General features: G+C 34.4%; 3 protein-coding genes across 3 annotated transcripts in view; 2 read left to right on the top strand and 1 right to left on the bottom strand.

The window, feature by feature from the left end:
* Positions 1 to 6,412, bottom strand: part of LOC125861675 (receptor-like protein 9DC3) — a 212,421-nt gene extending 206,009 nt beyond the window's left edge. The window contains exons 1-3 of the mRNA XM_049541527.1: positions 6,400 to 6,412; positions 5,799 to 6,256; positions 5,002 to 5,240 (exon numbers count right to left, since the gene is read on the bottom strand). Coding sequence (XP_049397484.1) covers positions 5,002 to 5,240; positions 5,799 to 6,256; positions 6,400 to 6,412 — 710 coding nt within the window. The remainder of the gene's footprint in view (positions 1 to 5,001; positions 5,241 to 5,798; positions 6,257 to 6,399) is intronic.
* Positions 1 to 20,114, top strand: part of LOC125862392 (thylakoid lumenal 16.5 kDa protein, chloroplastic) — a 137,933-nt gene that overhangs the window by 26,070 nt on the left and 91,749 nt on the right. The window lies entirely within an intron of this gene.
* LOC125861674 (glycine-rich cell wall structural protein-like) lies at positions 6,438 to 13,116 on the top strand. The gene is made up of 2 exons (XM_049541526.1): positions 6,438 to 6,505; positions 12,861 to 13,116. The coding sequence occupies exons 1-2, from the start codon at positions 6,438 to 6,440 to the stop codon at positions 13,114 to 13,116; spliced, it is 324 nt and encodes a 107-aa protein (XP_049397483.1).

The raw sequence follows: 20,114 nt of genomic DNA, 5'->3' as shown, positions 1-20,114 counted from the left end.
GTCTAAAAGTAACTATAGATGACTCTTCATTATAAGTGAAATTAATAACCTGCAAATCAAGGTAAACAACATGCTAACTACAACATATTAAATTATACTGATTGTAGACTTTATATTGTTGGTATATATAATTTAAATTCGTTTAAATATGAATGTCATATGGAAAGAAATTTTTTGAATCCTTAACTTCATGGTGAATGACCCAAATATAGATGCCTAAACTTAATGGGCTTTTAGAAATTGCAAAAGAGGGTTAAATATATGAATTAAGGTGAATTTATGATTAGTTTTAAGTCGTTACAATTATTATCTTTGCCGGCAATAGCAAAAGTGACAAATATGCTTGTTTCTAAGGTGGTTTTAATGGCAATAGTAAAGGCTGCTAAAAGTAATTGCTTTTAGTGGCAATAATAAGGGTCTTTACCGGCACTCGACATAAATGTCACTAAAGACTTTAGCAACATTGGATCCAACTTGGTAGCAAAACTTACTGTTAACACTTTAACTTTACGTATTTACCCCCCTAATCTTATTACAAGTGAATTTAATATTACCCGAATGGCTGATGTGGCAAATTTTAAAAATATTAGCGCGTAAATAAAGAAAAAAAATTAAATGGGGCCTTTTTTTTCCTTTTCAGCCAATACAATTTTTTCCTACTTCTTCTTCTTCTTCCTTGCACCCATCACCCCAAATCCAACACATTTCTTTTCTTTTTAATTCTTTCTTCTTCCTCACAACCTCCACACCCTCTCCTCTCGTTCCTCTATTCATCCTATATCTCCAATTTTCTCCTTCTTCTAAGTAGTTTATAATAAAAGAGAAAATTTCAAATCCAAAATAACAAATCTTTAAAAAATTTCAACTATGATTTGATTAATAAAGAATTAACAAAGTGTCAGAACCTTAAAAAATAATTAATCAACTAACTTTAAACATTATTTATTCTATACCTGGATATGTATTAGGAAGTTAAACAAGAAAATTAACAATAAATCTAAAACATTAAGCACATTGATTTTGCACAAATCTAAAAGCGCCATTGTTGATATAAGTTGAAGCTTCACTTAGCTGAAAAAATAGACTAATGGAAGTAATAATAAATCATTACAAAGTAATGAAAATAGGATGAATCGGTCAGAATTTTAGAAGTTAAGAAATTGACCCAAATGAAATAATAAAGAGGGAGGGGTGAATAGTGAAAATAATTTTTTTTTTTAAATGTAAGGAAATAATAATAAAGAAAAAGTATTTTTTTTCAATTATTCGCCGTGTATCGATGTGGCATTGAGGTGGCACTTAAGTGGCGCGCGTGCATTTCACCCATAAGTATGAAACCAGTATTGTATGCCTAAGGTGCTATTAAATTCAGTTGAAATACGTTTAGGAGGTAAATAATTACCCGTAAAGTTAAGGTGCTAAAATAAATTTTTCTGTCAAGTTCGAGGGTGTTTTTATGTATTTTCTCTATAATTTAAATTCATTTAAATATGAATGTCATATGGAAAGAAATTTTTTGAATCCTTAACTTCATGGTGAATGACCCAAATATAGATGCCAAAACTTAATGGGCTTTTAGAAATTGCAAAAGAGGGTTAAATATGTGAATTAAGGTGAATTTATGATTAGTTTTAAATCGTTACAATAATTGAGTTACAATTATTATCTTTGCCGGCAAGAGCAAAAGCGACAAATATGCTTGTTTCTAAGGTGGTTTTAATGGCAATAGTAAAGGCAGCTAAGCGTAATTACTTTTAGTGGCAATAATACGGGTCTTTACCGGCACTCGACATAAATGTCACTAAAGGCTTTAGCGACATTGGATCCAATAATTTAATCAAATGCCGGTTATAAATGTATTTGTGGCAATAAATATTGTTGTTAACGGAAAAATCAATTACCGCTAAAAGTCTCTTTTGGTGTAGTGTATGAGGTATAAATTAACGAAAGAAAAGAAACACATGCATCCAGACAAATAAAATGGGGTGCTTTTCCCCATCTACCACTAACTAATTTGTGGTTGCAAAAAAATTGTCCCAAGTGTTAAGTCTATTTCCAGAAAGACTCAAGTCTTTAAATCTTGTTTGATAGTACCAAAATTTGTTTTGTCCAATTTTGGCTAGTCACTTCTAACAACTTGTCCGAGGACGGAGAAGACTTAATAAAATAATATGTGAAAAAAAAATTCTGCAGAACTTGTAAGAAATTTCCAATGACAGAAACTATTGCTTGACTAAGTCAAGTGAGGAAAAAAATGAACAATAATTGAAGACATGATTTAAGTCCTTCATTTCCTCCGTGTGGAATTTTATTTTTGTTCTTTTATTTGTTTTTTATTTTCAAAATTTTGTTTGATATGTGTTTTTCTTCTTAGTTAGTATGTTTTGAATAACTTGGTGAAGATCATTCCACCTGCAGAGAAATCTCCGATTAGTTGTCTCTTGTGTTGTTTCCATAGACTCTCGATTCAAGATAAAGGTGTAATGATCAAATAAAAAAATGATGCACAAGCAAAGAAAACTGAGAGATTAATTGTATTGAAGGATCACAGTTTTCTGTGTTTGCTTTTATAGATGTAGAGAAGATCTAATCAACTCATTCTTTAATTTGATGTTTAAAATCATGGAAGAAACAAGTTAATTATCACGAAGTTACCACCTGCTCGAGGTCCAGGCACTTGAGCATTCATATTCAATTTTCATTACAAGGATGACCAGGCCTTAAAATCGAAGTGAATGAACATGTCGGAATTTAACATCTGCCCGTCTTACTCATCCAACATAACAGTCCACTACTACAGCAACTGCTTCAACACAAAAAATCGAACTTCAAATGCAGATATGTCTTTCTTTTAGCATGTTATTAAGAATATATTTGACTTTAATGTTATTGTTCATTTGTACCTAAGCTAATATATGACTTCAATTCAGTAGTCGAAGCAAATGCTAAAAATAATCCAGAGGAATCTAACAGATTAAAATAACAAAGAGAAAATTCAGACTAAGTAAACAACTAAAATTCAAAGAATAATATTCATGAGATTGTTCTAACAATGGATATTACTTGACAAGTTGGCTCTTCCAATATTCCATTAATTAAATCCGTCATCGCAAAGCTCTCTTCTTTCACCTTCTATTTTTGTGCGGAAGATGCCTTCAAAAAATTATACAAACCATTTTAAACATGAGGCTCCACATGACAGTTACAACAACTATGGCCGCTCATTGCCACGTAAATCCACTAGCAAAATACGACTCTTCCTCTTCTTCTTCGGACTCCAATGGACGAGGAACATGCAATCGGTCTGATAAGGACATTCAGAGAGAGTTTTTAGACTGCCAGGAATTGTAGTCTTGTCAGTTCCCTTGAAATCTTTCCAGTGAGCATTTTTCCCAATAAAAAAAAAATTCCCTCATTCATAATCAAGCAGTATGAATTGGTTGTTGGATGGCGTGAGGCATAACTTTCGTCATGAAGTATAAATATATGTAAAAATGAACCAAAATCAAAATCGCGGAAGTTGAAACTGAGTTAGAGAACATTTTAAGGATGTTCTATGACTAGAAAGATGAAGTACCATAAAATTATTAGCCACTTCTGTAGTTTTGAGTGTTCTTCTACATAAATTTTCACAAATATAAACTTTCTAATATCAACTAATTTCAATCATGAACCAAACTCTATATGCTTACTGCACTGTTTTTTCAAATTTTGTTGTATTAATGAGACATGTTGCTCGGACTCTCCTAAAATATGATGATATCGCACCCATGTTGGTTCCTTAAAAAATACACAACTTTTGAAGAATCCAACACGTACCCGTTGACATTTTTGAAAAATCTAAGTAACATAGCTAATGAGTGGCTGTGTAGATCACTTCTGTCAATTTGAAACAGAAACAAACTAACATAACTTGAATAACCATTGATACAAAAATAACACACATATTATTATGTTTCTAACATATACAAACAACAAATAGAAAATTAAAAAAGTAAAAAGTAAAACACACAACAGTTCACTAATTAGTCCACAGAATCAAACAAAGACAATTTAGCCCTCTCAATCTTCCGTTAAGTCCTTCGTCTCTGAGTTCTCTTCTTTGGCCTTCTTCTTTTGTGAGGCATGAGTTCATCAAAAAATTCCACAAACCATTTTGGCTTACGATATTTAAACATGAGACTCCACATGACAGTTCCAACAACTAGTCCAAAACTGTAGCCTATGACTACTGATTCCCATGTAAATCCACTAAAAAAATATGACTCGCTTTCATCTTCGGACTCCAATGGTTGAGGAACATGTGATGAATCACTCGTTCCACATTGTTTTGATAAAGGAGGACCACATAAATCAAGGATGCCGCCATACAAGTCATTTTCAAATGTGTTGAACTGTAGACCGTGAGGAATTGGTCCGACGAGATGATTTTGAGAGACGTTCAAGAAGGCCAGAAAGTTCATTCTTGTCAATTCCTGCGGAATCTTTCCAGTGAGCCAATTCCAGGAGGGATCTAAAGCTTCAAGTGTATTCAATTGCCCCAATTCCATTGGAATATGACCTATGAGATTGTTATGGGATAAATTGAGTAGCCAATAAAGTGAGCTGAGATCCTTTAGTGTTTCCGGAATGACACCTTTAAAATGGTTGCTTGAGAGATCTATGGTTGTCGTAATTGTGCTGATTCTTTATAGCTCAATATCCTGCCCTTTGATTACCAAACTCACTGAATCCTCATACGATTTGACAAATAACGCATTCAATGTAGATTCCATGTACTTGATCTCTCCTGTGTCTTCGTCATCTAATTTGATCATTGCCTTGAAGTTTCCAAAAACTTTTGCAGGAAGTGAGCCACTGAAATCATTACGAGAAAGATCAAAAATTCGCAACTTGGGAAAGCAAAACCTGGTCTGGCACGTACTTATAGGTCCATGGAACTTGTTCGACTTTAATATAAGGACCTGCAGCTCTTGAAGAGTTCCGAGCCAAGCTGGAAACGTGTCATTTATAACATTGTTCCCCACATCAAGGACTTCTAGACTATCACACTTGAGCAACGACACAGGAACAGGTCCTTCAAATAGATTGCCATTTACGACAATGGTACTCAATGAAGTGTTGTGTGCACATAATGGAGGAAGACTCCCTGTGAAATTGTTCTTTCTTAAGTCCGACACCATTAGATTAGCCATGCTTCCCAAGCAATGTGGAACTGCAACGAGTACCACCTCATGCCGCTAAACCAGTTAGGGATTTGACCACAAATCTTATTGTTAGAAATATCCAAGACCTCAAGTGTCTTTACATTTCTCAAGAAGTGTGGAAAATCCTTCAGTTGACAAGATGATAAGAATAAAGATGATGGGCTAAGAAAGGTGATATTCATTCCCTCATCAATGGTGATGTTATTAGATGAAATGTCAAGGGTAAAAAGATTTGTGAGATTCACAAGTGATTGAGGAAAAGAACCACTGAGTTGATTATTGCTTAAATGCAGTTCTTTTAATGTTGGGTTTGTTTTGATCACTTCATCGGCTACTCCTCTGAATCGGTTATGTTGGAGCAACACTGAAGATAGCAAAGGTAGGCTAAACACCCAATATGGTATGGTATCATTCAGTGAGTTGTGTGACAAATCCACAGAAGTTAGCTTTTGAAGCATGCTTTGGTTGCTAGGCAGTGGGCCAGATAGGGAATTACTCGACAAGTCTAAGGTATGAAGTTGTGTCAAACTTAAAATTGAAGCTGTTATTAGAAAAATCTAAATAACATAGCTTTTGGAGGTTAGAGAAAACATCAGGAATTTCACCTGAAAAGGAGTTGGAGTAAAGATCCAAATATGTGAGGTGCTTCAATTTAGAGATTGTGGAAGGAATATGGCCAGTGAAATGATTATAAGATAAAATCAACTCCGTAATTTGTGTTAGGTTGCCTATGGAATCAGGAATGGAACCAGAGATGCTTGTGAATGAAATATCCAACTCCATTAACAGAGTGTTGCTCCGGTGGGTCTTTGGAAAAACTCCTTTGAGAAGATGATTATCACTCAATTTGAGCGTTTCCAAGCTGTTTGGCAGAAGGAAAAAACTCTCTGTGAGAACACCTAGCAGATTAGTATGACGAAGATCCAGGTACCTTAAGGAAGAAGAAATATTCACAGGTATCGGAGATGAGATGTTGACTTCAGAGAGAGAAAGTACCTCCAGATTTGTCAAGTTCTGAAGCTTTGCTTCAAATGTTCTCTCATCAAGTTCTAATCAATGATCAGAAATATCAAGTGAAACCAAATTGGAAAGGTATGAGATTTCTGTTGGGATTTTCCCACTAAAGTAAGCATCAGAAAGGTTGAGATGCCTCAAATTCGTCAATCGGCCAATGTTATGTGGGATTGAAAACCAATTGAAGTCATTGTAAGCAAGGTTTAGTGTCTAGAGATGATGAAGTTGGAAGAGGCTGCTGTTGGGATGAAAAGTGCCAACAAGCTGACTGCAACTAAGTTCCAGTGCGATAACATGACCGTTTAACATGTCACAAGTGACTCCATCCCAAGTGCAGCAATCCCTACTCTCATTCCAAGACTTTGTTATTGGGAAACAATCTCCATGACACCAATAATTACAGGACTCTTTGGACATATTTTGAAAGGATTGTTTGAACTGAAGCAAATAGGAAGCTTCAGTGGGAGAGCAAAGATGATGATCAAAGAAGAAAAAAAACATTCACTTATTAGCAACAAAAAACACAGAATGAATAAATGAAACAGAGATTCACCATTTTTTGTTTGTTTGTTTTCAGCAAATAACAGGATGGATGTGTTCTTCTTACCAATCAATCAGCATTATTGTCACGCCACGAGCCTATAACCTGGACGTGGCCGGCACTCGAAGACTATTGCTGCCCCAAGCGAACCCTTGGCCTGGCTTTCTTAACTCAGCGGAAACTAACTCAACAGAATAACTCCATGCGATGCAAGGACATAAAACAACTTAACTGATAAAATCCGGCCAAAAAGGCAACTCGAGTCCCAAAATAGAATATTTACATATATACATAGCTGAGAGACTCAAAATACAAATGAACTGATGTACATAAAAATACAATAATTTCTGTGTATGAAAATACAATAACTGCTGTGGGAGTTTCTCTAACCGACAACCATCACATAAGAGCTATAGTGATGATACAGCGATCAACCTCACGCTGCCAGAGCATCCTCTACCCGGCCAAAGGTAAAGGACCTGAACTGCCTAATGGATCCACTAGTCTAATCTGAAAGGATTCATCTAAAAAGTATGAACCTCTTCTACCCATGGTGGCTACATGGTTCTATGGGGGCTGTGAGTTTTTTGAACGCTCCCCCAATTCGGTGCTCGATACTACTCCCAAAAAACATATGTCTTCCTGCTGATTTGAGATAATTACTCAAAAACTAGCCCGAAGGCTCTTTGGAAATCTCAGTTTCCAATCTTGTTTAAATGTGAAAACATTTCTTTAAAACTTATTTGGGAATACTTAGTTCCCTAATAACTTTTGAGAAATGAATTCAACTTTATACTCTTGACTTAACTTGAGACTCGTTACTCTTTGCTTGACTTGAAACTTGAGCCTTAAAATGAAGTTAAAACGTTCAATAAAGACTCTTGAAAAACTTTAAAGACTTGCTTTGACTTACTTCTTTAACTACTAGACTTGACCTTTAACTTCACTTGACTTTGATCCAAACTCGCCTTGAATTGGATTATGGATTCAAGGTATATAATCACACATTTATGGATGAGTTCTTGACGTTTAGAAGTACTTTGGAGTGTTGGGAACAACTAGGAAACATAGGTACAATACCAAGGAACATGCATGAGAAAGTATGAAAAGAATGGGAAACTTTGCGTCCTTGGCGCTCTGCAAGGCGCGGAGCGCCAGCCCTCGAAGCTCAGTAGGGGCCTGCCGGCGCTCTGCTAGGCGCGCCACCTCAAAGGCTGGACTTCAGAGTCCCTTTTGGGGCGCGACACGCCAGCCCCTTCCCCAGAAAATCCGACTTTTCTCCCTCTTTTTCCCAACTCTAAACCACCCTAACTTCAAAGGTTTCAACCCCAAACACTAAGGATCATAAAATCCCTCAACATACAAGAGATTCAACTCAAAAACACGACCAAACCATGTCCCAAATCAACAAGAACTTCAACAACACAATCAACAACACAACCAACAACTTCAACAACACAACCAATCTTTTCTTGAAAATAAAACGAGTTTGGCGTGTGGGGGAAAGGACCAACCCCAACACTATGAACTCACATACCTAGTAGGGATCACCCCCGACGATATCCACGACGCTCTTTGACGAAACCTTGCTTGATCTTCTCTTTCTCCTCTTCTTCTCCTCTTCACTCACAAACCCTAACTCTCACTCTTTTAAAAAGGGAAAAACTGATCTAAAAATCAGTCTAACACAACAATATAACAAAAGGAATTGGTTAGGGAAAAGACCAAAAGACCCTTAAAATTTTCGGACTAATTTCCCTGCCAACTGCCCAACTTCCAAAGGGCATAACTCACTCATACAAACTCGGAATCGAGCAAACTCAGCGGCGTTGGAAAGATCATTCCAAGGGATTTCCAATCATAACTGGAACTACACCTAACTCATCCTGACCTAGGAGTTATGACTGCTCAAAGATGGCCAAAAACTCACTTTTTCCCACACTTCACCAAATTTCCAGATTTTTGAATTCCTTCCAAAAATGACTATTTCCAATTCTATGCCTCTTCATAGTTATTTCAAATTGCCGGATGTTACAATTATCCACACATATATATACTAGTTTCTAAGTGTCCTATGTAATGTTTTATAAATTTATAAGAATAAACAAAATTCTATGAAAACATACATGCAAGGCCCTATAATTTATTTATTTTAGTTGTCATACATAAATTAAATACTTATAACATACTGAATAGAGTTTCAAGGAAGTAGGAAGTACACAGACCTTTATAAAGTAAGAGTACAAACAAAGAAAATTTTCAATGAAAGAATACAATATAAAGTTAGAATAATAAAATCTTACTCAAAACTTTAAGAAGTTTATACAATGCTGTTGAAATAGTTGCGCTTAATTTGTAAGTTAATATAATGATATTAAAATAGTATTGATTTCACTATATCAAAAAAGATCTTTAGCGACAATTAATTAAGTTTAATTGCTGCTAAATATGTATTTTTAGTGGCAATTAACAATCTTTGTATATGTCTCTAAAGTCTTTAGCGACATTGGATCTAATGACACTTAACTAATACCGGTAAAAACTTTTTTATTACCGCTAAAAGTTATTTTTATTGTAGTGTTTGTTGTAGCTTTAGAATATTCAATAATGAAAATAAAATAAAAATAGTAATAGGAATAAAAAAGGTAAAAATAATAATATGGGTTCATGATGATCGTCAATATATAAACAAGTCAATAAAATAAGTAGCCATGTAAGAAAGGATGCTATAATTATCTAAACATATTAAATAAAGTAAACAGTTAACTATAAAAGTAACATTGTTGACTTGTCTATGCATGAGACTATGAGGTATAAAATGTGGTACTAACTAATTTGTGGTTGCAAAAGAAGTTGTCCCAAGTATTAACTCAGTTTCCAGAAAGACTCTAAGTCTTTAAGTCAGTGTTGGTAGATAGTACCACTTTCACATCACCAACTACGCAACTTGTGGTCCATGGATGAGTACTACTCACTTCTAACAACTTGTTACTCATATTTTGTAGTGTTCCACAAGACTTTTTAGAGGACGGAGAAGACTTAACAAAATAATACTCTCTATTTCCTATTTTCTCTAGATGTTGAGTTCATTTCGAGGTAATTAACTATCACTGCAGTGTGTGTTAGGCAAGATGATGTGAAATTGGTCCCATTATGTGATTTTTTTTTGCAGAACTTCTAAGAAATTTCCAATGAGAGAAACTATTTCTTGACTAAGTCAAGTGAGGAAAAAAATGAACAACAATACCGTGTGGAATTTTATTTTTATTCTTTTATTTTTTTTATTCAAAATTTTGTTTGCTATGTGTTAATTTCTTGCATAATTAGAAATTTTATGAGAAATTTTCTATTAGTTAATGAGGGAAACTCCATCTATATGATACAGTTCAAACGTGAAGAGATGGAGAATAACCAAAGTAGTAGAGAGGTTGTTTTCGTAGACCCTCGACTCAAGATAAAGGTGTAATGATCTACACTACATCAAAAATGATCTTTAGAGGCAATTAATTAATGACAATAGCTTAATCACTACTAAATATGTATTTTTAGCAGCAATTAACACTCTTTGTAAGTGTCTCTAAAGCCTATAGCGACATTAGATCAAATGACAATTAGCTAATACCAGTAAAGACTTTAGCACTCTTTGTTAATGTATATATTTATTGCTGCTAAAAGTTGTTTTTCTTGTAGAATTGTAGTGAACGGTAGCCTATTCAACCGATATCGTTATAATTGCAAGGCACATTAAGGAAAATGGCATGATACACCGCTCAACTTTGTCATTTTAGAGTTAATATACCCGTCGTTACAAAAGTAGCTTCACATATACCCCTACTTTTACAAAAGTGAAAAAAATGTTTTTTAACACATAAATTACAATGTCTTAATTAAGTCAGGTTATCGAGTAAATCAATGTGTTTCAAGTGTATCATTCTGCTAAAATAACACATAAATTATAAGTTGCTATCAAAACATATAAAAACAAACACAGAAAATTAGGCCAAACACATATGCAGACCCTTAAACTTGTCCCGATGTTACATAACGGGACCTACGTCCTCATTTTCTCTAGATGTTGTTATTCACATCGGGGTCATCGACCATATATCTCTGTAGTGCGTGTTATGCAAGATAATGTGAATAGGTCCAGTTACGTAACACTCACTGTAGAAAATATTTCTGCAGAATTTGGGACAAATTTCCAATGACAGAAACTATTGCTTGACTGAGTCAAGTGAGGAAGAAATTGAAGATAATAATACCGTGTGGAATTTTATTTAAAATTTTGTTTGATATGTATTTTCCACAAAGACATATCAATCAACAGACAAATATGATATTTTGCAACTGCTAGACTAGTAGTTTGTAACGACTGGTTTGCGCCTTATTCTTTAGGTATTCAATATACATTGTAAGTGAAACAGAGTAACAACATAATATATCTAGTGTAATCCCACGAGTGGGGTCCGAAGAGAGTGGTGTGTATCTTGAGAAGGTAGCTAGAGAGACTGTTTCTGTAGACCCTCGACTTGTACCTATGCTAATATATGAGGAACCTTGCGTTGCTAAAATATGATGATGTCGCACTTACGTTAGTTTTTAAGAAATACATAAATTTTTGAAAAATCTGAGTAACATAGCTAATGAGTGGCTGTGTAGATCACTTCTGTCAACTTGAAACATAAACAGATTAACATAACCATTGATACTAAAATAACACACATGCATATAATTATGTTTCTATCAAACATATACAACACAACAAACAAAAAATTAAAAATACAAAACCAGAAACAGAAAAGCTCAATTGCCCCAGTTCCATTGGAATATCTCCTCTAAGTTGGTTATGGGATACATTGAGTAGCCAAAGTGAGCGGAGACTATTAATGAATTATGTGACAAGTTTAGGAACAACAACGAGTCCCGCCTCTGGCTGCTAAACCAGTTAGGTATTTGACCACGAATCTTTTTATTACAAATATCCAAGAACCCGAGTGTCTTTACATTACTCAACAATATATTTTATATAATGCAAAAGGTTTTACCGTTTGGTAGACTTTAGAATATTTAATAATGAAAGAATAAAAATAGAAAGAAGAATAAAAAAGGTAAATGTAAACAGTATTTCATAAAGTAACGTTGTTGACTTGTCTATGCATGAGGTATAAATTAACGAAAAAAAAGAAACACATCCAGACAAATAAAATGGGGTACCTTGCCCCACATCTACCACTAACTAATTTGTGGTTGCAAAAAAAAAATATCCCAAGTGTTATGTCAATCTCTAGAAAGATTGTGACACCCAACTTAAGGTTAGAAGTTCCATATCGGCAAAACACAAAAAAAATGTTGGGTATATAAGTAAGCAGGTCATACCAACTAGTGACGCATTTTAAAGTCATGGGGGCCTTATATGCCCATAGCGGACAATATCACTAACGGGCTGTACCCGTTTACAAAAACTCAAGTCTTCTAAGTTTTGGGTGCTATTACCAATTATACAATATGTGTTTTGTTCAACTTTGGCATAAATTGAGAGAAAGTAATACAACTTTGGCATCACTAACCACAAAACTTGTGGTCCATGGATGAGTACTACCTAGTTACTTCTAACAACTTGTTACTCATATTTTGTAGTGCTCTACCAGACTTCTTAGAGAACGGAAAAGACTTTACAAAATAATACTCCCTATATCCTAATTTTCTCTAGATGTTGAGTCCATTTCGAGGTCATTAACTATCACTACAGTGTGTGTTGCGCAAGATTATGTGAAATTGGTCCCATGTGTAGAAAACTTTTCTGCATAGTAAACGGTTAACTAAACACTATTTCATAAAGTAACGTTGTTGACTAGTCTATGCATGGACTACATCAACTTAAAGAGTATAACAACAAAACAATAATACCGTGTGGAATTTTATTTTGTTCTTTTAAGCCAATTTCCACAAAGAGTACAGGTGGGGAAAAGGACAAATTAAATATGATACTCCCTCTGTCCACTTTTATTTGTCATGTTGCGCTTTTCAAAAGTCAATTTGACTAATTTTCAAAATTAAATTAGATTACATTAATTCGATATTTTAAACAAAAAATTTAGATACGGACGTGGTGGTGGATATGGACGTGGATACCCTGGTGGTGGATATGGACGTGGTGGTGGTGGATACGGACGTGGTGGTGGTGGATACGGGCGTGGTGGTGGTGGTGGTGGATATGGACACGGTGGTGGTGGACAACGTGGAGGATACTGCCGGTACGGTTGCTGCCGCCATGATTACAACGGTTGCTATAAGTGTTGCTCCTACAAAGGTGAAGCAATGGACAAAGTTACTCAAGGCAAACCACAAAATTAATTATATTAATTATATGTGTGGAGTAATATATTAAAACTTTTGTAATGGCAATTATGTAATATTATTAGTAATGCTCTTTCTACTTTAGAGCTTGCTATGATTAGTAAAAATGTATGAATAAAAGCCATCTTGTAGTAATTTTGTGATACAATGGAATTACTTGGACTTAGGCACCTTCCATATTTTATCATAATATTCATATTTACTGTATTCACCGTTATCAACTGACCATTTTTGAGACAGTTATTTAGTAAATGACGTTTTTTTTTTAATTTCTTTTGCTAACTTACGGATCTTTTATGTCACATCATAAAAAAAATTAACAAAATGAAAATGAAAGTATAAAATCACGTATTATCATTAATACCAAAAAGTTAATAGTGCTTTTTAATTGACTTGACCACTATTTAGAGCTAATTGGTTGAAAAATCCGAGTTTTATTGGTTTGGTTTGGTTTATAAATTTAAAAACATGACACGAATGGTTTGGTTTGATATATGAAAAACCCGAACTAACCCGACCATGTACACCCCTACCTCTCGTCTACCTGATATATAAACCCGAATTCGAAACATATGATTAAGGACGGAAAAGTTTAACCATCGATAGCTATGGATATAAGGTGATAGTTATGGCTTACGAATTTATTGAAATTCAATAGTTTTGGCTTAGAATCTCGGACTATGTATATGTGTTGAAAAAATTATTTTCTCTGTCTCAATTTATATGACAGAGTTTGATATTTGACACAAAGTTTAAGAAAAAAAAAGATTTTTGAAATTTGTGGCTAAAACAAAGCTTACACATTTATTTGTGTAGATATAAATTATTTATTTGAGGATAAAAAGAGAATTATAAAGTTAAATTATTTCTAGTTATGAGAAGTGATTCTTTTTTAGTTGAATTAAAAAAAGAAAGCGTGTCATATAAATTAGGACAAATGAAATATAAATATGTACAAATAATTATTCACATATAATGAATGATAAATTGTGATATAATTTTGAACTAATACCATAACACTTGACTACGGACTACCTTATAACTTTCTACCTTAATTTTCGACATTTCCCAACCCTCCTAATTATAATGCTATAGGTTGATACGTATCCTCCGTGAGTTACGTTTAGTTAAAGCAAGTCTTTATGATCCATAAAATTAACTAATATAATATTTTATATTTCAATTTTTTTACCCCGAAAGAAAAAGGTCTTTATGAAATTTTTGTTTTTTTTCTTGAAGATTCAAAGCAAGTCCTCTATTTTTCTGATCGTTGCATGTAAGTACTATTGAGTTCTATAAATAGGGACGAAATGCATGTCTTTTCTCATCAGCAAGAAAAAAAATTTAAAAAAAATCAAATTCCAAATAGTTTAATTTGTTAATCAAAATGGTTTCTAAAAATAATATTTTTGTTTACCTTTCTTTGGTTATTCTACTAATAATATCCTCACAAATTGTTGCAAGGGAGATGAATTCTGAGGCCCCTGCTCCACTTACCCAAGGTTAATTTACTGTCTCCATCTATTTATTAGTATAAAAAAATGTTTTTATTTGTTCTTTTTGTTATATATAAACGGTTGAGTTCACTTGACAACATGGAGACATCGTAGTAAAGGACGTTCAAAAATTGTTATGTTACATGTATAAATACTATATAGGGTGCATGTGACACTATTTTATTGTACTTTTGAATCCCCTTATATATGAATTTCTGATTCCGTTACTGACTAATATGAAGTTCTACATACACTTTTTGATGCAGCAATGATTGGAAACACCACTAGTGAAGCCAAGGGAGTGATTTTTCGAGGGGACCGTTTTCGTTTACCGAAGAATCTTGGTAAAATTATCAGACATGGAAAAACTATATTGTGTAACAAATGCACAACTTGCAAAGGCCTTTGTAGGTATTGTTGTGTCTAAAGCTAAGATGAGAAATCCGCAACCTCCTCTTTAACCACGCGCTTTCTGAAAATACATCTTTAAGTTTATATGAAAGCCTATATATAATTAAGACTTATATACTTGTATTGGTGTGAAAAATAAAGGGAAGTTATGAATAGAGTCCCTGTTCACTTTCCTCTAGTAAAACTACTTGTGTGTTGTTTTGTTTTGTCATGTTTTTATAATTGTTGCAACTTGCAATAAGTCATGTGTATGTACTTTTAATTGGTTTAATGATCAAATAGTGTTTATGTACCAAGTTGGCTATTCATGTTGGGCTTGGTTTAAAATTTGAATCATCTTAATTACCTTTACTACAAAAAAGGTAATATTCGACCTATATATAGAGTATAATTTTCAAGCAAAAGACGTTTAACTGACCTCTCTTGAGCCTATGGGAGAAAAGTATAACCAATTTACAAGGTTTACAAATGACTCAACAAAATTTTTAAACCAGAAAATTGTGTGTTTCATTGAGGAATAGCACACCCAATTTTATGCAAGTTTAATTTTCTTAGTTTTAAAAAAGGGAATATCAATATCCACAACAGAAATTCTGATCATAATAGAATCCTTTGGAAGAGTCACAATTTTTCGAAAAAGTCACAAATCATCGGGAAAGTCACAACTCATTGGAAAAGTCACAACCTTTTGAAAAAATCAAAGCCTTTTAATATGAAAAAAGTCACAACAAGCTGACTGCAACTAAGGTCCAACGCGATAACATGACCGTTTAACATGTCACAAGTGACTCCATCCCAAGTGCAGCAATCCCTACTCTCATTCCAAGACTTTGTTATTGGGAAACAGTCTCCATGACACCAATAATTACAGGACTCTTTGGACATATTTTGAAAGGATTGTTTGAACTGAAGCAAAGTGGAAGCTTCAGTGGGAGAGAAAAGATGATGATCAAAGGAAGAAGAAAAATATTCACTTATTATTCACTTTATGAAGTAAGAGTACAAACAACGAAAATTTTCAATGAAAAAATATAATATAAAGTTAGAATAGTAAAATCTTGGGAAAATACATAAACACTCATGAACTTGCCAGCAAAACTTATTTTAATACTTTAACTTTACGGATAATTATTTGCCCCCTAATCTTATTACAAGTGAATTTAATATCACCCGAATGGCTGACGTGGCAAATTTCAAAAACCTCAGCGCGTAAATAAAGAAAAATAAATTAAATGGGGCCCTTTTTTCCACTTTCCAGCCAATACAATTTTTTCCCATTTCTTCTTCTTCTTCCTTGCACCCATCACCCCCAACCCAACTCATTTCTTTTCTTTTTAATTATTTATTCTTCCTCACAACCTGCACACCCTCTCCTCTCGTTCCTCTATGCATTCTTTATCTCCGATTTTCTCCTTCTTCTAAGTAGTTTATATTTATAATAAAAGAGAAAATTTCAAATCAAAATAGCAAATCTTTAAAAAATTTCAACAAAGAATTAACAAAGTGTCAAGGTAAACAACATGCTAACTACAACACATTAAATTATACTGATTGTAGACTTTATATTGTTGGTATATATAATTTAAATTCGTTTAAATATGAATGTCATATGGAAAGAAATTTTTTGAATCCTTAACTTCATGGTGAATGACCCAAATATAGATGCCAAAACTTAATGGGGTTTTAGAAATTGCAAAAGAGGGTTAAATATGTGAATTAAGGTGAATTTACGATTAGTTTTAAGTCGTTACAATTATTATCTTTGCCGGCAATAGCAAAAGCGACAAATATGCTTGTTTCTAAGGTGGTTTTAATGGCAATAGTAAAGGTCGATAAAAGTAATTACTTTTAGTGGAAATAATAAGGGTCTTTACCGGCACTCGACATAAATGTCACTAAAGACTTTAGCGACATTTAATCAAATGCCGGTAAATGTATTTGTGGCAATAAATATTGCTGCTAAAAGAAAAATCAATTGCTGCTAATGGTCTCTTTTGGTGTAGTGTATGAGGTATAAATTAACGAAAGAAAAGAAACACAAGCATCCAGACAAATAAAATGGGGTGCTTTCCCTCCATCTAACACTAACTAATTTGTGGTTGCAAAAAAAATTGTCCCAAGTGTTAAGTCTATTTCCAGAAAGACTCAAGTCTTTAAATCTTGTTTGATGATACCAATTATACAATATTTGTTTTGTCCAACTTTGGCATCACTTGACTAGTCACTTCTAACAACTTGTTCGAGGTTGGAGAAGACTTAACAAAATAATACTCCCTATGTCATAATTTTCTCTAGATGTTGTGTTCATTTCGAGGTCATTAACTGTCACTACAGTGTGTGTTACGCAAGATGATGCATGTGAAAATTGGTCCCATTATATATGTGGAAAAAAATTCTGCAGAACATATAAGAAATTTCCAATGATAGAAACTATTGCTTGACTAAGTCTTTTTTTAAAAAAATAAAATTACCCAGTATAGCTGGGTCCTGTTGTATTTATGAGATACAAAACAAGGAGGGGGCCTGAAGCCTTACCTCTATTACAACATCATGGTGAGCTAGTCACCTCAGGAGCCAGAAGATCATAATCTCAAAGGAGGATATAAATCTTCTGGCAGATTCAAATATATACAAATCAACTAACAAAAAAATTAGCCTTATAAAATTTTGTTCTAATACAAGGCATTTGACACTTATCCAAAAAGTATGCACCTTTAGCCATTTCGGGAAGTTGCCTGAAAGATGTTAGAATCATCATTTGGTTCAGTCTAGCAGCCCTTTTCGCTAAAAAGTCTACAACTTGATTGCTTTCTCTAAAACAGTGAGTCACTTGGGCATTTGATTGATCCACTATCTCAACGATATTATCGATGATTTGCCTAAGTTTGAGATTGTTGTTGCTCTTGTTGTTCACCATATTTACAATGATCATAGAGTCTAGCTCAAGAGTGAAATTAGTTAAGCCTTGTTGGCTACACCATTTTCCACCAAACTCAACTGCCAATGCTTCTGCCATGTTGTTGTTGGTACATGCCACAGGAATCGAGAAGGCCATCACCATCTCTCCGTTGCTATTCCTNGTTAACTTTAATGGTGCCTATTTGAGGTGTGCTCCATTTGACTTCAGTCAATTTTTGTATTGGTTTGATCCTTTCTGCAATATCACAAAAATCAGTCCACAATGTAATAGTATTAAACGGGGGGAAAAGTTTAGAAACAATGTTTCTAATACACCATATCCCTTGGAACACCATTGTAGTATTATGAAATTTTCTTTGTGTTCCATATCGACAAGCACATCTTTGTTTCCACAATTCGTAGCATATGAAAATGGGTGTGATGTGCAAGATCCATTGGTGGACTTTGTTCATGGATATTATGTCCCACCACTTCTTGAAGACACTTATAATAGGCTCATTATTGTGAGTGATCCCAAGAGGATTTCCAATAGCGTTAAGCTGCTTCACTAGCAACAAATACATGTTGTACTGTTTCTAGTTGTGAGGTCCTACAACAAAAGCAAGTTAAATGTCTGTTAATTCCAAACCTATATAAAGTATCTTGAAAAGGCAATTTTTTTAATGATTCTCCAAGTCAAAAAGGAAACTTTGAAAGGAACTTTCGAGTGCCAAATCTTGTTCATGAATTCGTTCTTTGGTTTGTGGGTTCTGTAAAGTTCCCAGGCAGCCTTGTTAGTAAAGAGACCATTGTCGGTAGATTTCCACATTGGGTAGTCATTATCATCATTGTTGCCTATGTGGATCCCCGTTATGTCGTTTATAAGCTGATCGGGAAGAGTTTGCCTCAACTTCACAATATTCTAGCCACCATTAACAATGAATTGTTTCACAGAGATTTTAGAACTTTTCCCACGTCCAGGAGATAACTTGGCTAGAGCACCTTTGCCTGTCCAATTATCCCACCAAAAACTAGAACTCCCTGATTGAATAATCCAAATGATATTTGGCTCAGCCTGGTCTCTGATCTTTAACATATTTTTCCAGGCATGAGAGTCACAGGAAGCAATGGCTTTAGAGACGGGATGGGATCTTTTACAGTACTTCGCTCTAAAAAAAGAGGCTTAGAGAGAAGGGTGAGTTCTGAACCTCCACCACCTCTTCAAGGTGAAAGAGTTTGCAATATCTTCCAATTTCCTCACCCCTATCCCCCTTTCTTCCTTAGGAATGCACAAATTCTCCTAGGAAGACCAATGATACTTGTCCTTGCCTTCTTTCCTTCCCCAAAGAAAATTTGCAAAGTGTTTTTCAATAAGATTCAGAATTCCTTTTGGAGGATTCATAGCTGAGAGAGTATATGTAGGCATCGATTGTAGTACACTTTTGATCAAAACCATCTTTCCCCCGTATGAAAGCATTTTACTCTGCCACCCATTCAATTTTTTAACAATCTTTGCTAGCATGCCCTCAAAGTAGCATATTTTTTTCCTCCCATGATAGATTGGACATCCCAAGTAGGTGAACGGAAAGTTCTTGTCCATAAACCCAGAGGCAGATCTCATTCTATTGATTCTACTTGCAGAAGTATTAGGGGCTGTGATGAAAAAGCTTTTTTCTTGGTTCACTTTCTGCCCAGATGCTTTTCTATATCTCTTCACTTGTTTCAAAACAAGCTTGATTGATCTGGAATTCCCACCTGTAAAGATAATGATGTCATCAGCATATGCTAAATGGTTAATGATAAAGTTGGGAGTATTCATACAAAAAAGAGTAAAGTTTTCATTGTTTTTAAGGTTGTTAAGGAGTCTAGACAACACCTCAGCACCTATAATAAACAAAGAAGGAGAGAGAGGATCTCCCTGTTTAAGACCCTGACTAGAAGAGAAAAAGCCTATCCTGGCACCATTAATGATAATTGAGTACCACACATCTGACAAAAGTCTCCAAATGATGTCTAACCATTCCTCAGAGAAGCCCAACTTTCTCATAACCGCCATTAGGAACTTCCATGACATCCTGTCGTAGGCTTTGGCCATGTCCAACTTGATGATCATGTTACCCCCTATATTGTCTTGTTTAATCTCTCGAGATAACTCTTGGGCTAGTAGCACATTCTCAGTGATCATCCTAC

Source organism: Solanum stenotomum, chromosome 4 (assembly GCF_019186545.1).
Source record: "Solanum stenotomum isolate F172 chromosome 4, ASM1918654v1, whole genome shotgun sequence".
Lineage (NCBI taxonomy): Eukaryota > Viridiplantae > Streptophyta > Magnoliopsida > Solanales > Solanaceae > Solanum > Solanum stenotomum.
Note: the sequence above shows the minus strand (reverse complement) of the source record. Positions and strands in the feature narration are given on the sequence as shown.